Source organism: Littorina saxatilis, linkage group LG11, assembly GCF_037325665.1.
Source record: "Littorina saxatilis isolate snail1 linkage group LG11, US_GU_Lsax_2.0, whole genome shotgun sequence".
NCBI classification, from domain to species: Eukaryota; Metazoa; Mollusca; class Gastropoda; order Littorinimorpha; family Littorinidae; genus Littorina; species Littorina saxatilis.
The window spans coordinates 33415338-33435945 of NC_090255.1; the positions used below are offsets into that span (position 1 = coordinate 33415338).

At 44.9% G+C, this 20608-nt stretch overlaps 1 protein-coding gene and 1 long non-coding RNA gene across 2 annotated transcripts in view; both read left to right on the forward strand.

Annotated features, from left to right (window-relative positions):
• The window catches only part of LOC138980293 (uncharacterized), a 117490-nt gene that overhangs the window by 69229 nt on the left and 27653 nt on the right, over positions 1 to 20608 (forward strand). The window lies entirely within an intron of this gene.
• The window catches only part of LOC138980292 (PAS domain-containing serine/threonine-protein kinase-like), a gene marked incomplete at its 5' end in the record, with an annotated part of 38751 nt that continues 20283 nt past the window's right edge, over positions 2141 to 20608 (forward strand). The window contains 15 exon segments of the mRNA XM_070353157.1: positions 2141 to 2540; positions 4172 to 4404; positions 5023 to 5190; positions 5661 to 5726; positions 5790 to 5867; positions 6161 to 6295; positions 6486 to 6603; positions 7566 to 7856; positions 8713 to 8830; positions 9573 to 10534; positions 11395 to 11632; positions 12788 to 12987; positions 13975 to 14147; positions 15442 to 15807; positions 16847 to 16981. Coding sequence (XP_070209258.1) covers positions 2141 to 2540; positions 4172 to 4404; positions 5023 to 5190; positions 5661 to 5726; positions 5790 to 5867; positions 6161 to 6295; positions 6486 to 6603; positions 7566 to 7856; positions 8713 to 8830; positions 9573 to 10534; positions 11395 to 11632; positions 12788 to 12987; positions 13975 to 14147; positions 15442 to 15807; positions 16847 to 16981 — 3681 coding nt within the window.

Genomic DNA, 20608 nt, shown 5'->3' on the forward strand with positions numbered 1-20608 from the left:
CTAGCTGTGTGTTTTATTTCTCTACCCCAGACGAACCTAAAATAATAAGAAGATAGATAGATCTGTTTATCTGTTAATGGAACTCCAAAATATTCCATAGATTTGTTTACTTAATTTTTAAAAGATAAGTTCGAAACATTATCACCTGATAAGTCGCCGTATAACCTTATAGGTTCCAGCGACTAAATATTTTCCCCCGGTTCAACCATAGACATGTACGTCATCATGATCTCCCCTTAATTTGACCGTTATTTTGGCTGTCTTAGTGAAATGGTAAGATATATCTCTATGTTTTTTACATGTAAGTGTTCGGAAAAAATACAGTTATAGCAGCTATGTACAAAAATAAGCAGCATATGCTCTTTTCGCCAAAGTAAAGTCCTTTTTTCTTCTGGTTTCTTATATGTGTCACAGCACACCGCAAGCTTTTAGGCGAATAGCAAGTGAGTGGTATATATATATCATCAATTTTGTAGTAGATAACGGTGTAAATTACTTACCATGTTCATGTCCGTTATACGTTTTCCATATTCCATATGTGTCATTTAATTGTGTATTGCTTGATGCCATGTATGTGTGTGTTTGTGTACATGACTTTAATTAAGCATGGATGGATGTGTGCACTCGATTGTGTGTGTGAACCATGTATATATTTTCTGTTGTCAATTACATATGTTATACTATGCGTTTGAATCATTAAGTATTTTAGACGTCATACTTTTTTTCGTATCTTCACGATGGCTTTTTACCCGTTTAAATTTTAATGCTTCCAACTTTCAAAGCGCTGCACGGCTGGGAAGAGATGCGCACTTTTATCACTGTTGTTCATGTAGACGTAATCATGGATTCATGCAAACGTCATACCTGCTGTATTTTATTTTGTTTGTTTGTATAGTCGCGTGCGGTCGCGCAGTCTTTTTGGTCAGTTCCGATTACCTCCCATTGATGCGAAAACCTATATGACTGTTTTTTGTTATTTTTCTCTCTGTTAATTCACCAGTGGCTATGTAACATGTGTTATACCTTATAGGTTCCAGCGACTAAATATTTTCCCCCGGTGCAACCATAGACATGTACGTCATCATGATCTCCCCTTAATTTGACCGTTATTTTGGCTGTCTTAGTGAAATGGTAAGATATATCTCTATGTTTTTTACATGTAAGTGTTCGGAAAAAATACAGTTATAGCAGCTATGTACAAAAATAAGCAGCATATGCTCTTTTCGGCAAAGTAAAGTCCTTTTTTCTTCTGGTTTCTTATATGTGTCACAGCACACCGCAAGCTTTTAGGCGAATAGCAAGTGAGTGGTATATATATATCATCAATTTTATAGTAGGTAACGGTGTAAATTACTTGCCATGTTCATGTCCATTATACGTTTTCCATATTCCATATGTGTCATTTAATTGTGTGTTGCTTGATGCCATGTATGAATGTGTGTGTGTACATGACTTTAAATAAGCATGGATGGATGTGTGCACTCGATTGTGTGTGTGAACCATGTATATATTTTCTGTTGTCAATTACATATGTTATACTATGCGTTTGAATCATTAAGTATTTTAGACGTCATACTTTTTTTCGTATCTTCACGATGGCTTTTTACCCGTTTAAATTTTAATGCTTCCAACTTTCAAAGCGCTGCACGGCTGGGAAGAGATGCGCACTTTTATCACTGTTGTTCATGTAGACGTAATCATGGATTCATGCAAACGTCATACCTGCTGTATTTTATTTTGTTTGTTTGTATAGTCGCGTGCGGTCGCGCAGTCTTTTTGGTCAGTTCCGATTACCTCCCATTGATGCGAAAACCTATATGACTGTTTTTTGTTATTTTTCTCTCTGTTAATTCACCAGTGGCTATGTAACATGTGTTACAGAATTGCACCGGTGTAAGGGTTAACATTTTATTTTTCACCAAGAGAATATAATTCATTATATGCGGGATAATGTGCGGGGGGGGGGGGGGGGGGGGGGGGGGGTGCAAACAACATTTTCACAAGCACATAACCAACAAAATGACATCGCATGCGCAGCACATAAAGTGCGTAGCACGGGTACCACTAGTGAATAATGTTTATGTCTAATTTCCTTTGACACACTGACTAAAGCAGTATTGTATGTCTTGTTTATTCCCAGCGCTCAGAGGACCACAACGTGAACAACTACCAATGGGATACCCTCCACCCTCCACCCCCTTACCCACAGACCCTCACCCCACCGTCCTCGGCCTCTCGCTCGCAGGCCCCGCCCCCACCCTACTCCTCCCACCCACACCTCAATCTCAACAACTCCAAGTTTTTTGGGAGCCCTTCCAGTCCTTCCCCTCTGGATCGAGTCCGCACAATTCAGCGAGAGCGAGCAGCCCAGTTGGGCCTCCCAGCGTTTGAGATGGAGGCTTCGTTCGAAGGGAACCAGTCATTTCCGAAAGCGTCTCGAGCGCGGAATCGTCAGGAACCGGCGCCAGGAGATGTGACAATGACAAACGTCAATCCCAAGAGAGGGGCTGGCTTGTATCAAAAGGCGCAGGATTTTCAAGGTGAGGTTGAAATTTTGAGTTTCTCGAGTCGGATGTTCGGATAGAGTTATACTTCTTTCGATGAGTAGTGACGAGCATATAATTATGTGCCAATGCGCACTATATCACTTTTCCACAGTTTTGTGGATATGTTTGAACCTCAAGTCTTTGAACCTGTCAGATCGATCTCTGAAAAATAAATGTTTAAATGTTTGCTTGGTGTGGGACTCAAACCTGACCTTACCAGACTGACGGTCCAGAGTGCTACCGATTGTACTAATCGGGCTAACTGTCTGTTACTAGTGTTACTGTTAGGGCCAAAAAAATAGATACATGTACAGTCGAACTCGCTTAAGACGAATTACTGGGGATCGGAAAAAAAGTTCGTCTTAACCAAAATTCGTATTAAGAAAATTGATTGATTTTTTTTTTTTTTTTTTTTTTTTCAAGTCTTGTACATTTTATGGTGTTTCAATTTGTTTCTTTCGCAACTTTCATGCTGCTTCACGTTTAGACAATAAAGTGACATTCAGTTACATGTTCATGTGTGTCTCATGTTGAGTGATGATTGTTGAGTTTGAGTGAGAGTGAGCACACAGATGTTTCATCCAGTTGTTACGTTTTTGGTCACACACACGCACACACTGACACTGTCCACATTCGCGGTGTTCCTATCATTTGTCCGGAATCACTTACCTTGGCGACGGGTAGCAAACCTTGGCCAATTTAGTTTTTTTTGTTTTTTTGCAACATGATGTTCAAATCCAAATCGAAAGCACTGACTGACTGATAAACTATCGCGAACCGGCGAACGCAAACGTTGAGAGTGTGGTTTCCCTTGTCCAAGGGAAACCACTCTGGCATCTATATTTTTTGGCAATGGCTTCCGTTCTAAACATTGATGTTTCGTTTTTGGTATTCGCGAAGGAAATAAACGTCAGTCAGTCATTCATGTTCAGTGTCTGAGCTATCAATCACTTTGATTCTAAATTTGAAATTGTTTTGTGAGTACAGTGTAATCAGTTTAACTTTATTCAGTGATCGGTTGAGCAATGGTTCAAGCAGTCGACGCAAGGGAAGACTTTGACACATGTATTCAAACTTCTCAAATTCCCATGATATGTCGATCTCGGGACGAGTTTAAAGATTTCGTCATAAGCGTGAGTAAATTACAGACATTATGCATGCTTGGGAATCCAAAAAGTGCTCGTTATAAGCATAAATTCGTTATAAAGAATTCGTTTTAAGCATTTTTTTTAAGCATGAAGAAAGAGGTATTCAGTTGGGAACTTAAAACTAATACGTTATAAGTCAAAATTCGTAACTAGCGTGTTCGTTTTAAGTGGGTTCGACTGTACCTGTGTATGTTTCTGTTTATATTCCTCCTAAATACTATGGCTGAAACCTGATTTTCTTACTTTGACTTGCCTTTGTAATTGAAAGAAAGACTTCTGTGGAAGTGACTCTCTCTCTCTCTCTCTCTCTCTCTCTCTCTCTCTCTCTCTGTCTCTCTGTCTCTGTCTCTCTCTCTGTCTCTGTCTCTCTCTCTCTCTCTCTCTCTCTCTCTCTCTCTCTCTCTCTCTCTCTCTCTCTCTCTCTCTCGCATAACCAAGAATAAAATTCACAATCTTTTGGGTTTTTTTATCGCACAGGAGACGGAATGAACGACATCAGCTTTTCGAACAGCCAGCCTCGCAAGAAGTATTTCCCACGCCTGAAGGACGTATCCATGACAACAGGAAACAACACCTCGGGCAACAAATCCTTGAGTGAAAGCTGGTCCTTCTCTGGGTTCTTGGGGGCTGCTCAAAGTCCAAACACCTTCCCTTCCACTGTGCGCAATCCAAACAAGGCCATATGCACCATAACGGCTGCTTCTTCTGAGGTAACAGTTTGTTTGGGTGTGTGTGGGTGTGTGTGTGAGAAAGAGAGAGAGTTTGTACATTTGTTAGTGTGTGTGTGTGTGTGAAAACTGCATTTAATGTTACTACATGGGTGTTACTGAAGCCGGAAATTCCGGTTTTCCGGGTTTTCAATCCGACTTTTGACACCGGTTCGCGTGCTTTCTTGGTTTGCTCCCTTGGATTTGCCGCCATCTTGCTTATTATGATTTGGTTTCGTCGGTGTCCAGAAACTTTCTTTCAAACTTGAGCATTTTGGACCCCTGCCTTTCAGGTTTTTTGATTTTTCCCAGTAACACCCATGTTACTATGTTCAGAGACTTTATATTATGCAACAATCTGCAAAACCAACAGAATCTTCCAACAATTAGCTAATAAAAAAAAATGTATACTGATACTGGTGATCGATTGCAATATGTCTAGTTTGATTTCAGTTTTTATGGAACACTGTATAAATAGTCTGTGACCATTCGAAGCTTCTGGAAAGTAACCTGTCAAAGGTCCTGCTGATTCATTTTCTGACCGTGACACTTTAAATTGATTTGGTTTGATCAGTGTGAGCGAAATATAAGACTTCAAAATGTTGTTGTCTTCATGTTCAGATTCTGACGGCAAACGACATGGCCTGTGAGCTGTTCGGCTATGAGGAGAACCAGCTGGTTGGGCGACCGCTGAAGGACATGTTACGTCTCAAGTCCAAGGAACAGGAAGTGGTGAAAGAGACCCACCTGGAACCGTCTGGACAGATTGTGTCCCTTGCTGGCAAAGTGGTTTGTACTGTTTGCTACACTTCACTCGTTTCTTGTAATATTATTATTGAAAGTTTACATTGTAGTTTTTTGAAGTTACTTGTTTGAATATTATCTTTGACAGTTTTCATCCTTATTTGAGGCATAGGTTTTTGATGGAAATTTGCAGTTAAGTTTAAAACTTTAAATTGAGTACTCACGCTTCAGTATGTAACAAAAGTATTTGTTGTTGTGCTATAAATCTGAGTCAAGAAGAGAAGTCTTGGTTTGTTTAATTGATGTCTCCAAGTGTCATAATGGCAGTTGATGCGTAGTGTTGTGGTTTGTTGGAGTGCGCCGTGCGGCCCAACACATACGTCTTCAGCACTGCGCTGCAGAGGACCACTAATTATATCTCAAGATCTGGACTCCAAGTGTGATCGGCGATCGAAAAGAAGAAGAAGTTTAATTGATGTTGTTTGTCTTTAAATAAAATTGATGATTTTCACCAGGTGGAGGTGCTGGACAGCAACGGCTTAGTCTTACCTGTGTCGTTGTGGGTCAAACGCCTGGATGGCGTGGGTTCCACTTCATCGACTGCACCCAGCCTGGGCCTGGCTGGCCGGCGCTGCTCGGATCAGCGGAAGCAGGAACCGCGACTCTTGTGCGTCATGGAGCCCGTGGAGAGGACAGTGGGTCACGTGCAGTTTGACAGTGAGGTGGGTGTTGGTAAATTTGTTACTCTCTCTTTTGAGCAGGGATGTAGTTTGCTGTAGGAGGGGCGCAATGGCATAGTGAATAAGACGTCGGCCTCCAAAGCAGAAGGTCGTGGGTTTGAGTCCGGCTGCGCCTGGTGCAACTGTGAAACTGCTTTCCGATGTGATATATTGACAGTTTTTTGTTGGTGAGAGGATTCATACTTGTTAAGAAATAGTGATATGAAAAATGGCTAGCTAGCTTTGTTATTGTGACAACCTGTATCAGTGTATTTCTTCCTCTGTTGTGACACCAGGGTGAGATCCAGTGGTGTGACGACCACATGGCACAACTGTGCGGCTATGCGGGGCCACATCAGATGTGTGGTCTGAACATGCAACACCTCATACCTGCCTTCCTCTGCCCCGACCCCTCAGAGGGCCTCACAAAGGTGAGTTCTACTTCTTCTTCTCCTCCTTACTTTTCCGAGGTTCTGAAATCCTCCCCCTCTTTGAGGAGGTCCTCCAATGAACACCCTGTTTTTGTGCATCCCAACATTTTCAAATGTGTGTTTGTGACAGTAAATTATCCATTATCAATCTTTGTTTTTCTCACTGGTGTGCTGTATGTCATTCCCTTAGGAGGTGAAGAAACAGAGAGCCACCGGGCGAACCAGAGACGGAATGTCGTTCCCACTCAGCATTGTGGTGCGTCCCGCCGATGACACGGAGGATGGCCGATGGATACCACCGGGTCAAGGTCGGTGACTGTTTGACAAGGCAGAAAAAATGGTTTGCACATGGATGGCAGATGCATAAATCTGCTTCATAGATTTTAGAAATAGAGTGGGAATATAAGTTGAATATGAGGGATATTGCCAGGCGTTATTGAGTCACTTGAGAAAAAGTGACTATGTAATCGGTCAGTGTTAGTCTGGCCGGCCGGCCGGCCGGCCGGCCGTAGACACCACCTTAACGTTGGACTTTTCTCGGAAACTATCAAAGCGATCGGGCTCATATTTTGTTTAGTCGTGACCTCCAATGACCTCTACACTTTAACGATGGTTTCGTTGACCTTTGACCTTTTTCAAGGTCACAGGTCAGCGTCAAAGGAAAAATTAGACATTTTATATCTTTGACAAAGTTCATCGGATGTGATTGAAACTTTGTAGGATTATTCTTTACATCAAAGTATTTACATCTGTAGCCTTTTACGAACGTTATCAGAAAAACAAGGGAGATAACTAGCCTTTTCTGTTCGGCAACTCACAACTTAACGTTGGGCTTTTCTCGGAAACTATAAAAGTGACCGGGCTCAAATTTTATGTGAACGTGACTCATTGTGTTGTGAATAGCAATTTCTTCCTGTCCATCTGATGCCTCATATAATATTCAGAACTGCGAAAGTGACTCGATCGAGCGTTTGCTCTTCTTGTTTTCTTTGCAAATGTGCTGGGCTAGTTTTAGAAGTTAATGGCAACCCTTGGCATGAAAAGAGTTTGGCAGATCTGTCAAAATGACGGCAAAGTTTTCAGTGATTTGAAAGAAGTTGTGGTGTTTCTCCGACTTCCAACACTAAACAAAATCCCTGGCTAAGATTCTGCTCTGAAACATTGTTTGACTGTCCTTCTTCTGTTGGAAAAAGCAAACAAAATACAATGAACAACACATTTGCTCTACCAACAGTAGAATGAGAGCCACAATTCAGCCTTGCTGTTTCAGACCCAGCCAAGAAGGAAGACCAAGGCAACGCCGTGTACCAGGCTACAGTGTGGGTCTTTGCGAACATCAGCGGCATGATCTCGCTCAAACCTGACGGTACGATCCACAGCCTCAACGAAAACTTCGCCCGCCTTCTCTTCGGCTACGCGCGCTCGGAGCTCGTCGGGCACAGCATCAGCAAGCTCATTCCAGATTTTTTCGGCCTTTTGGATATGGAATCGAACCCTCTGCCTTTGCCGCCTATGGATGATGATGAGGAAGAGGAGGAAGAAGGAGTGGAACTATTGTTCGGTGAGTTTTGGTGTTTGAATGGGCTAGTGATGACGTAGCTTGTGACACTGAGTAAAACAATTGTTTTCTGCATGATAACATGGACAGTTATAATGACTTGTGAGCTGGGCCTTCAAAATATGTTGATGTTCTACATCTGTTTATGTTATGAGTCACAAACACACCTTTTGACCAAACACAAACTAAGCTGACAGGATTGCAATTTACAGTTAATAAAATGTAACAGCTAACGTCCTTTTAATCAGCAAGTTTTGTTTGAGACGAATACGCATTATTTGTCTTTCTGTTGGATTTGCATGAAATGGGTAAACTCATGTTGGCTTCATTTTAATTCTAAACCAAGAATGTATGATTTTAACTTGAAATGTTTTCTTCTCAAATTGTATTGGCAGGTAAAGAGATGTATACAACAGGACATTCTGAATCAAGAAGTGACGGGCGCAGTGGCATGGTGGTAAGACGTCGGCCTCCAAATCGGGAGGTCGGTAGTTTGAATCCCGGTCGCTGCCGCCTGGTGGAGATTTTTCCGATCTCCCAGGTCAACTTATGTGCAGACCTGCTTAGTGACTTAACCCCCTTCGTGTGTACACGCAAGCACAAGACCAAGTGCGCACGGAAAAGATCCTGTAATCCATGTCAGAGTTCGGTGGGTTATAGAAACACGAAAATACCCAGCATGCTTCCTCCGTAAGCGGCATATGGCTGCCTTAATGGCAAGGTAAAAACGGCCATACACGTAAAATTCCACTCGTGCGTAAACACGAGTGTACATGGGAGTTTTAGCCCATGAACACGGAAGAAGAAGAATCAAGAAGTGACATTTGTAACTTGCAGTGTTTTTGACAAATGTTTGCAGATGCAGAGAAGAACTGTGACAGAAATACATCAAACAGTGCAGCGTCTCCCAGGGGGGAGGATCTTCTACCAACCACCTCCACGCCGTTAGATCCTGCTGTAGCTAACCAGACATCAAGGTATGTGTTCTGCCAGACTAAATCTGAGAAAGCAAGGTCTTAAATGGGGTGGAGGGAGGTGGGCTTTAAATGGGGGTTCCACTGTACAAGAATTTTAAAGATACCTTTCTTCCTGTCGTAGAAATATCTTTGTTCCTGTGCAAACCAGGCTTTAAACCATCGAAGATTTGTCCAGGCTTTGGCAAATTATAAGAGTATCATGGGTTAAAATCCAGGCCGGGACGGTCATGGGTCAACTTTATGTGCCGACTCAGAGAAGGTATCCATATCCCACCCCCTTATCACCACAGTGGCATGTTAAAGACCTCGGTCATTCTGCCATAATCAGTGGCTGATTCCCCCAAAACACGCACACACATGGATAGCACCAGTCTTGTTGCTGCTGGCTTTCCGCTGGGAGGAAGTGACTTGAATTTCCCAGCAATTAGATAATTAATAAATTGAAATAAGAAAAATAGATGAAATAATTTCTCACTCTTGGAGTTTGATTTTATGATGAAGTCCTTCTGTACATGATATGGTCAAGGTTAGTTGATTCAGTGTGCGTGTAATCATTTTGTGTCACACTCTTTTCCCACTGGCAGTATGAAACTGAGGCTCACTAGCACTGGGCTGAGTTGTATGAATTGTTTGTGATTTATTTTTGGACTCACGACTTCTTGATGTCCATGCAAGTCTTCTGTGTATGAGTGGTCATTATTAGTGTGTCTGTAACTATTTTCATTCTTTCTCCCTGTGGCAGTGATAAAACAAAGTCCAGCAGCAGAGTGCAGTGGCAGGAAGAACCTCCAACCACACCGAAAGGAAAACCCAAAGACAGAGACGTCTCACCTAGGCTGCAAGTACGGAAATCATTTTCCGCTTCCTTGCTAGCGTCTGCTGATGACAGCCATCGCCAGAGTAGCGGCAGTGGCACGAGAAGAACCGATTTGAAAGACTCGCTCAGGAGAGAAGCCGTCAGTCGAGAGGCTGCCACTAGAAGCAAGAACAGAAGCGACGACAAACCTGAAGCGTGCGTTGACGATGAAAGCACGGAAGCTGCAGCTCTTGTGGGCGAGGAAGAGACTGTTGCAGACAAGGACGATGAAATGAGTTGTGGAAGCGGCTCTGCTGTGAGCAGAGATGCAGGTTGTGATACTCTCAAAAACAATGATGGACATGATGTTCTAAACCAGGATTCAACACCAAAATCGCTTGCTCAGACTGATACAGAAAAGGAATTCGCAATTCGCCAAAGTTTACCGAACAGTGATGAAAAGGAGAGAGTCAAAGAACAGTACGCTGGTGGCGACAATGTGAATAGAACTTCATCAGAATGTGATATGGTGTCCGACCGCGGTGACAAACGTATACCTAAACCCTCCCCTGTGGAAGGTCGGTCCGCCCTCTCCCCTATCAAACCAGTGAAAAACGGCTTGTTCGGTGCTCTCAGTCTGTCAGACATGAGCGACGATGCAGGAAACGTGTCATGCATGAGTGATTCTACCACAGACCTGCTGACGGCAAATGTACCGGCGTGTGAAATCAGCGACCTGATTTCGTCGGAGGACGAAGGTCAAGGTGAAAGCTCGGGTCAAGGGGTGGTGGCGGATGTTAGCGGAAATGGAGACGATTCTGTGAACCGAGGGAAAGATGCGTCAATATCGAACCAGAAGAGGAGTGTTCGTTTGGGCAGCAGTTCTTTTCGGTCCAAGATCATTTCAGGTGACTTGTTGATAATAATATTTTGCTACAGTGTTGTCAGATTTTATTTGTACCCTTTTATGATCATATTTCATTTTACAGATTTGTGCAGCAGGGAGAGCAGTTTTCAAACCTCTGTGTTTGCGTGAACTGGAACATTTTGTTTCTGTATTATATTTCTTGTCTAAGATTGGAAAATGTGGAAAATGTGCCTGTGTGCATTTATGTATGTGAGTTTATTTGAAAGTTCGTTTGTGTGTGATGTGTCTTTTACTGTGCCAGGGAAATAACGCACATTAATCAAATTCAAAGACTAAACAGATGATTATTTTTGAAGCATTTTGCAAGAAGCAAGAACAGAATCCCAAAGAAACAGATGGTGTGTTGATAATAAAAGCAAAAAAGTTCTAAGGCCAACAACAACAAAAATAGTCTGTTTACGGTAACCCGACCAACCCTATTTTTTTCGCGCGACCCTAGACTTTTTTTTGGCATTTGGGGGGGGAAAAAATCTTTTTTTTTTTTTTTTGCAAAATAACGTAAAAATATGGTTTTTGGGGGGGGGGGGGGGGAAAAAAAAAATCCCGACCTACCGACCCTATTTTTTTGGGCCTATGTTACCGTAAACAGACCTCTTTTTTTTTTGCCTAATAAAAGCAAAAAAGTTCTAATTTTATTTTAATTTGAAGAATCAAAATCTTTGTCAAGAGACTTTTTGGCGTTTGGTTTGCTTTTGTTTTTGATTGTGGTTAGTTAAACTTTAAGCTTTTCTATGTTATTTGAAGAAGAAAAATTAGCACAACATGCAAAGCTGTGCTGTTTTTCACTCTTTGTCACTGTATTTTATTTTTTAACTTTGGTTTTGACTTGACACTATGCAGATGGCCTTGACAGTGGCAGCACCACGTCAGACGACTCAGGCCCAGTGGAGGAAAAGCTGAGGTCACTGCTGCCCCTCCACACACCCCGGTCATTCCTGACCGCCAACGGAAGCAGCAGTGACACCTACCTGGACGATGAGTCCAGTTATTTCAGCCGCGACGGAACAGGTGTGTCGAGCTCAGACCCCAGTGCCGACACCAGTTGTTCTAGGACCTCTGGGAATGGAAAAAGCTTGAGGTAAGTGTGACAGAGTTTGAAACCGGGAGAAAGTTGGGGGGGGGGGGGGGGGCAGGTCAGGAAACATGGACGTTGCTAGGATGCATTTTCTTCAGCAAAGACCCCCCAATTTAAGACTTCCTCCCTTTTAAGACCTTAGTTTTTTTGGGTTTTTTCCTATTCATATCCTCTGTAAATTTACCCCCATTTTTTTTCTTCTGTGTTCATGGGCTGAAACTCCCATGTACACTCGTGTTTTGCACGAGTGGAATTTTACATGTATGACCATTTTTACCCCGCCATTTAGACAGCCATACGCCGCTTTCGGAGGAAGCATGCTGGGTATTTTCGTGTTTCTATAACCCACCGAACTCTGACATGGATTACAGGATCTTTTTCGTGCGCACTTGGTCTTGTGCTTGCGTGTACACACGGGGGGTGTTCGACGGGGGGGTGTTCGGACACCGAGGAGAGTCTGCACACAAAGTTGACTCTGAGAAATAAATCTCTCGCCGAACGTGGGGACGAACTCGCGCTGACAGCGGCCAACTGGATACAAATCCAGCGCGCTACCAACTGAGCTACATCCCCGCCCCTACCCATTTTAAGACTCCCTCCTTTTTCAGACCTGATTTTCTCAGATGTTTTGAGGTCGTAAAAGGGGGGGGGAGGGGGGTTCCACTTCCACTGTATGCTCATACAAGTTTTGTCAATTTTCGGAAGTCTTCGGCTGTAGATATGCCGTAATGACGGCAAAGTTTGTGAATATTGTGAAGAAAGTTTCAGAGTTTTGCCAACTGTCGTTGTCAAGTGACATCCCTGAGGTAGGGAATTAAATTCAAGGAAGCTTTCTTTTTCGAGTTTTGTTTTGAATCGTATATTCCAGCATATGAGAGTGGAAAAAGGTTTGGGAGCCTGAAGGTAGAGAGGTAAGAGACAGCTGCATCCCAGAATTTTGGAATGATTAGATGCTAGTTTAGTGTGGGTGGGTAGGTTGGGGCAATTATGTGAAAAAAGAAACTTGCATCTGATTTTAGGCACTGTGTCATCCGTAGTTATTAATTAATATAGAGTCGACTGCTGTCAGAAAGCTTGCACATCATCTGAACTCATCATGAGATTGCATGCTGTTCTGCAATAAAGTTTATTTCAGTCCGGTTCTACTTATTTCTTCAGCAGTGACAGTTCTGAGCACAGAGACCTGTCAGCGGAACGCATGCGGCACGGAAATGGCAACAGCAGCATGTTCCACACCGCTTCACAGGGCCGACTTTCTGTGGATGACAGCAATTCTTTCGGTGACAGTCAAATTCAAGGTTACATTCCTGAGGGAAGTTTTTCGGGTCAAGGTCGTCACAAAGATGGAGGCTTTCTTGGTGAGTGAGTTGCTGAGGAGAAGAGGTACACAATAAGATAGCATCAGAAAGTTGGACACCTTTTGCTAGGACTGTGTTCAGCCACACGGAAGTGATCTCAAATTTGAAGAAATAAAAATCATTGGTTTGAAAAACACATTTTTAGTGCGCATTTCATTGCAGCTCAAATTAAATCAATTCAGCCATTCTTTCAACCTGTACTGTTAGAAAAAAAAAAGCCTTGATCTAGCTTGATTTTCCACTTTCTGTTTTGTTTTATTTTGTTTTGTTTGTTTGTTTTTGTATCGGAAGTGCAAAATCAATTGAACAAACAGGGGAGATCTTAGCTGGTAGTAAGTACAGAATATGCTATTGCTAAAACTATAATAACATTCATGTGTGTGAAATGCCAGTTCAACTCTGGTTCTCGCAGACAGAGAACAATAGGTCAATTGCACCTGGCCTCTAAATATATATATCGGGCAAAATGTCCTGGCTGCAAAAAAATGGTTTCAGAAGACATCCTATGTGTCAAAGATATCAGAAAGTCGACCGGCCTGGGGTCGGAACAATGTGTCGGATCCAAAACGTACGTATGCCGAAATGACCGAAAACTGAGGCATGGGAACAACACCTTTGTTCCAAAAATTTTGGGTTTGTAATTTATATGTATTGTAATGCAGCACTGAAATCATCATGGTTGTTTCTATGTATTGTAATGCAGCACTGAAATCACCATGGTTGTTTCTATGTATTGTAATGCAGCACTGAAATCATCATGGTTGTTTCTATGTATTGTAATGCAGCACTGAAATCATCCTGGTTGTTTCTATGTATTGTAATGCAGCACTGAAATCATCATGGTTGTTTCTATGTATTGTAATGCAGCACTGAAATCATCCTGGTTGTTTCTATGTATTGTAATGCAGCACTGAAATCATCCTGGTTGTTTCTATGTATTGTAATGCAGCACTGAAATCATCATGGTTTTTTCATTATTGTGTACAGGAGTGGTTTTCCAGATTCGCCGCGTGACGCTTAACGACGGCTCGGAGATGCTGCTGCTGTGGCTGTCACGTGACCCTGAGGATGCCTGTGACGCCAGTCGTTCCCATGGCAACCTGACCCTGGCGTCCAGCTTCAACAGCACCTTTGACCAGTCGCACAATAGCTTGGGAGAGGTGGGAGTTGTTTGTTTGTTTCAACCTCGGTTTGTTTGTTTGTTTGGTACTGTGGTAGGTGTTTGTTTGGTACTGTGGTAGGTGTTTGTTTGGTACCGTGGTAGGTGTTTGTTTGGTACTGTGGTAGGTGTTTGTTTGGTACTGTGGTAGGTGTTTTTGTGTGTGTGGTAGGAGCTGCAAGTTTTTGTGGCAGTCAAAAGAAAAAGAGTTTGGTTGAACTGTACAGTCAGGAACAACCTTTTATGACCCTCCCCACCCCCTAGGGGGCATTATTGTAACAATAGACAAAAACTTGAAATCTGTAAGTATGTGTTTTGGCCATTTGTTTGGTTAGAAAATGGTTTCAGTTGTAAGATTCTCTTGTCACACAAAACATGCAAAGCTAATTTTCATTACTATTCTATTTTTCTGTTTTCTCTCTCTCTCTCTCTCTCTCTCTCTCTCTCTCTCTCTTTCTCTCTCTCTCTCTCTCTCTCTCTCTCTCTCTCTCTCTCTCTCTCTCTCTCTCTCTCTCTCTCTCTCTCTCTCTCTTTTATTTTTTCATTTTGTTTATTTTTGAGTCACTTGAGAAAAAGTGACTCTATGTAATCGGTCAGTGTTAGTCTGTCCGGCCGGCCGGCCGGCCAGCCGGCCGTCCGTAGACACCACCTTAACGTTGGACTTTTCTCGGAAACTATCAAAGCGATCGGGCTCATATTTTGTTTAGTCGTGACCTCCAATGACCTCTACACTTTAACGATGGTTTCGTTGACCTTTGACCTTTTTCAAGGTCACAGGTCAGCGTCAAAGGAAAAATTAGACATTTTATATCTTTGACAAAGTATCTCGGAAACTATCAAAGCGATCGGGCTCATATTTTGTTTAGTCGTGACCTCCAATGACCTCTACACTTTAACGATGGTTTCGTTGACCTTTGACCTTTTTCAAGGTCACAGGTCAGCGTCAAAGGAAAAATTAGACATTTTATATCTTTGACAAAGTTCATCGGATGTGATTGAAACTTTGTAGGATTATTCTTTACATCAAAGTATTTACATCTGTAGCCTTTTACGAACGTTATCAGAAAAACAAGGGAGATAACTAGCCTTTTCTGTTCGGCAACACACAACTTAACGTTGGGCTTTTCTCGGAAACTATAAAAGTGACCGGGCTCAAATTTTATGTGAACGTGACTCATTGTGTTGTGAATAGCAATTTCTTCCTGTCCATCTGATGCCTCATATAATATTCAGAACTGCGAAAGTGACTCGATCGAGCGTTTGCTCTTCTTGTTTATTATTAATTTTTGTTGCAGTTGCTACAGGACCAGGCCAACTCCGAATCCAAGTTGGGAGACATCAAGGAACTGGAACCCCAAGACCGTCACAAAGAACCCTCCCTCAGCAACCGCTCCCAAGACGACGTCTCCCCTACAGACGAAGTCTCCATCGCCGGCGCTGGCGAGTACAGCCAGCACTACGCGACCTTGACCTCCATAGGGAAAGGGGCGTTTGGATTCGTCAAGCTGAGCCGGCGACTGTCGGACGACAGGGAAGTGGTGGTGAAGTTTATCCGCCGGGCCAAGGTGCTGCGTGAGAGCTGGATCAAGGACTCCAAGCTAGGGGTGGTCCCCATGGAGGTGTTCTTGTTGTCACGGCTACAGCATTCCAACATCGTCACGGTAAAGTGGCGTTCACATGGCAGACTTTCCCCCAACTTTTAAGCGATTTTAGTCGGTGCAAAGTCGAATGAAAATCGCTGTCCATGTGAACAGCACAAACTCAAACTAGTTTTAACACTTTCTACCCCACCTATGTTGACCATGTTTGTTTTAGCCGAGACCAGCTGTGCTGCAGCAGGTCACTCAGAATTGTAGTTACTGTGTAGAAACTGTGTATCAACACGCTGGAATGCAGGCGTTAGATCGACGTTACAAGAAGCGAATGAAGTGACTGTGTGTACGGATATATCCGTACCAAGTCGGATAGAGCCATATGAGTGGGTACGGATATATCCATACCTGGGAGACAATGAGTTAAGCAGCGATTCTTGAAGGCAGACTTGAAGGCCAGTTCAGCTTTCGGAGCTACCTCCTAATGCGGAAAGAGCAGTTTGGCTAGAGCTAACCAATCAGTAAACGTGGTAAGAAAAGTCTCTGCAAAATCTACACCAAGTCACGGCGGAGGCGAGCAGCGCTCGACCGAGTTTTCGAGTCGCTGCTAAATCAAACCTAAATAGTTCCGCCATTCACAGGGCAGACTTTTTGTGCCGACTTGGCCTCAACAACTTGGGAGTGATTTCAAACCAATAAAAAATGGGGAAAAGTTGGTTGAAAGTCTGCCATGTGAACGGCACTTAATGGTAGAGGGGGGGGGGGGGGGGGGAGGGGGGGTGTAGTGTGTGATTTGAGATTGTGCTACATGGAAGAAAACAGGTATTTGATTTGATATGTACAATATGTTTAGAATTCTGGAATGCTCTTGTCTGTGTGGAAGCCATAGTCTCTCTCTCTCTCTCTCTCTACATCTTTCATGGTGGATGTTTTGTTGTTATTTTGAGGAATTTTTTAAATTCTATTTTGTTTTTGGTGGTCAAAAGAATGTTGCAATCTGTGACTAATCACTTTCACAGGCGATGGTTCTGTTTTAGAAGAAGAGGGAGAAAAATTTTTTCCATTCGTGAGTGTGTTAAAAACTGACGTGTAAAACCTCTCTCCCCAGGTGGTGGACGTGTTCCAGAACGACGACTTCATTCAGCTGGTGATGGATCGGCACGGCAGCGGCATGGACCTCTTCGAGTTCATCGACCGTAACCCCCGCATGGACGAACCCCTCACCTCCTACATCTTCAGACAGGTCAGTAGGGATGGACCTTGCCTGTCTGCAGGGATGGCCACATCTCAAAATGTTAACTCGCCAGCCGGGCGATTAACTTCAAGAAAGTCACTAGCCTGCCAGAAATGTTGCTGGCCTGGTACATACCACACAAGAAATTATGAGTGTCAGATTTCTTTACACAATTTAAATAGCGATGATACGACAGGAGCCTCGTTTTCGTTTCACTAGAACATGGCAGTGATTTTGCAGACGACAGAAGTTTCTGCATCTGCAGATTTATATGGCTTGAAAACTCGATAGTACAACCAGACGTTTTGCATTTGACCCGAATTTTAACTGGCCTGCCGAGCGAGCTGCCAGGTGGTTTCTACTAGCCAGGCAGATTTTTTACTCGCCCCTGGCGATCAGGAAGTAGATTTGGTCATCCCTGCGTCTACATCTACCGAAATCTGTTTTTGCTGTAGACAATGTTCGGGAATAACTCTTATCAGGATTTGTAAATAGAGTGGTAGAGTAAAAGCCCCTGTCAATATAACACTTACCTCGACAGTACTATTCTTGCACATTATCTATTATAGGCCAATAGTACTGTCTCGGTAAGTATCATATAGACAGTAGGCTTAAAAAGAAGCCTTACATTCACTGCCAAGCTTTTCAAAGCAAGGCGAAGCAACTAGCACACCAGGGGCGGCTTTTACCTGCAATCACGACAAACAACTAAGTCTGATGAGAAATATTGCGAAAAGGGGGTATAAGACAGATTCATCAGAAAAGAAGAGTGTTACTAGTGTTAGTTGTGTGCGCTAGTCAAAACAGGAAGCCCCCCCCCCCCCCAAAAAAAAAAAAATTGTGCATGCTTTCACACCCAGGCACCTGCTAAATTTACTTACTTATTTACTTAGGCCCTTTGCCTCCAGCGGAACATAGGCCAATGACGATGTTCCTCCTTGGCACTCCTCTCCAGGCTGTTGTTTCCACCTGCTAAATCTGAACGCTGGTAAATTTGTTGCAGATGGTGTCAGGCGTGTCCTACCAGTCTCCCCATCGTCCTCACACACACACTCTCTCTCTTTCTCTCTTTCTCTCTATCTCTTTCTCTCTATCTCTCTCTCTCTCTCTCTCTATCTCTCTCTCTCTCTCTCTCTCTCTCTCTCTCTCTCTCTCTCTCTCTCTCTCTCTCTCTCTCTCTCTCTCTCTCTCTCTCTCTCTCTCTCTCTCTCTCTCTCTCTCTCTGTCAATATAACACTTACCTCGACAGTACTATTCTTGCACATTATCTATTATAGGCCGAAAAAATTGGACAAAACGCTGCGTGGGTACAATTATCTCCCATAACCATGCGCCACCGTGGATCCCAAGCACTGTCTGAGTGCTTCCCCCTTACAGGATGTAGGTGGCGCGTCCTCTTTCTTTTTTCGCGCGTGACAGTAGGCTGTGTTTCTGCTGCGCTCCCGGATTATTTTGGATTCTAGAGTCTTCTTTTCTGTGTGGATTACCACCTGTTGGATTTTTGTGTGTTATTCCACTTCTGGCTTGAGGCTACGTTGTTTTTCTTCCAACTTGTGCCTCCGTTGTTGTGTGGCGGACTCGGCGTGCCTACCGTCCTACTTCGTGGTGACCGGTCGTCTGCTTCTCGTTTCGCCTCATTCACTTGAGTATTGACCTAATTTTCTTTGAATTTTGTTAATTCTCGATTTTTTAAGGGTACGTACAGGGCGAGGTAGGATGTCTCGTCTTGTTTTGGGCTCTGGTTCTACGGAACCAGAGTCTGCCGGGGGCAACCCTTCTCCGGGCGCACAGCGTCATGTTTTGCGCACGGACAGGGGGACCTTTCGGCGCTCCGACTCTCCCTCCCCAAACGCTTTGCGTTTGCGGCGAGGGAGGGCGGAGAAAGCCTGTTTGAGCAAGCTCAATGCGAGCTTGCTCAAACAGGCTGGGCTTGAACCTGGGACTTCGGGCGGGGCTGCGCCGTCGAAGGTTCGGGGAAGGTCGAGGGGAAAGAAAAAGCTTCTTTCTCCTTCTCCTTCCGTGGAACACGCTTCCCCCCCTTCGACGCCGTTGTCCGGCCCTCAGTCTCAGGCTTCAGCTTCTCCCGGTTTCAAGCCTGGGGGGAAGGTTTCCTTCTCCTCCCTGGCTCGAATCCGGGGGCGGGTCGATTCCCAACCCTCTTTGGGGGTTGGTGAATCTGATCTAGGGGCTACGGGAGAGACTCAGGTTTCGACTTCTTTCTTTTCCGGTGCCTCTCCTGTGCCCTCCTCGGTTTCCACCGCTGTGGAAACCAGGAGGGACACGGGTCCTCCTCTGAACTCCCTCGCTGGGTCGTCTACTGCTGTTTCGACAGTAGTCTCGGACTCATGGGGGGGGAGATCGGAGGAGATGACGGGGTCTATGAATTCCCTCCCCGCTGGGGTTGGGATGCGAATTGACCCCGTTCAGGGCGGTCCTGTGGGGGCAGGGGTTTCAGGCTTCGTGCCTACGACCACTGCTACTACGGTTCCCTCTGACGTCCGTGTGACTGGTGGCTGTCCCTCTATGAAACGCTCCGGCCGACTAGTTACTGGACGTGGAGGTGTTCGACAGAACGTGGTACTTCTGTCGAATGGTCAGGGCGACGGGAACATTGTTTCTGTTGCTCAGACCGACACCTCCGACCGGACCGTCTTGACCCCACGCCATTCCTTAGCGTCTGGTGTTCGGGTGACGGATGGTCCGGACCAAGGGTCCGGAACGGTCCAGGCTTACGGGTCGGGATCGAACCGGACCCACGGGTCCCGACTGGACTTGACCTCCGGGTTTGGTCCGGACGGGACCCATGGTACGGGACCGTACCGGACCTTAGGGTCCGGTGCGGGACAGTACCTCTGGCCCTTGCCGGACCCCCGGACCTACGGGTCCGGATGGTACGGTACGGGACCAGTGGTCCGGTCGGGACCGGACCACCCGACCACCTCTGTTGGTCCGGGTGGTCTGGCACCGAACCGGAACACACCGGACCACCGGACCTACGGGTCCGGATGGTACGGTACGGGACCAGTGGTCCGGTCGGGACCGGACCACCCGACCACCTCTGTTGGTCCGGGTGGTCTGGCACCGAACCGGAACACACCGGACCACCGGACCTACGGGTCCGGGTGGTACGGTGTTTCCACGTCCGGACCGAACCACCCGAACACTTTTGTGGGTACGGATGGTTCTGTGCCGAACGGGACCTCCGGATGGTACGGGACCGGACCGGACCACCGGACCGGACCGGATCACCGGAACACCGGACCACCCGACCGGACCGGATCGGCACCCCCGACCGGACCGGACCATTTCTTTTCTGATCAGACCCGATGGGTCCCTGTTCAGTCTATAAATGGCGGGGGTTCGTTGGCTGGACTGACCCAACAGTCGCAGGGTTTTTGTTGTTCTCTCCCTTCGGCTGCTGGAGACGTTTCGTCTTTGGGGCAGGGGTCTTCGCGGCCTCTTGCTTCAGTGGGCGTTTCGTCACAGCCTACTTCATCACTTTCGGCTCCTCCCCCTCAAGCTTCCTACACTCCTGCTGTTGAGGAGTTGTCGGGAAGTGAAGAGGAGAGTGAGTCAGAGGACGATGGGGAGGAGGATCAGGGTCGCCCTGAGGTTAACACTGATCCTCTACCCTTG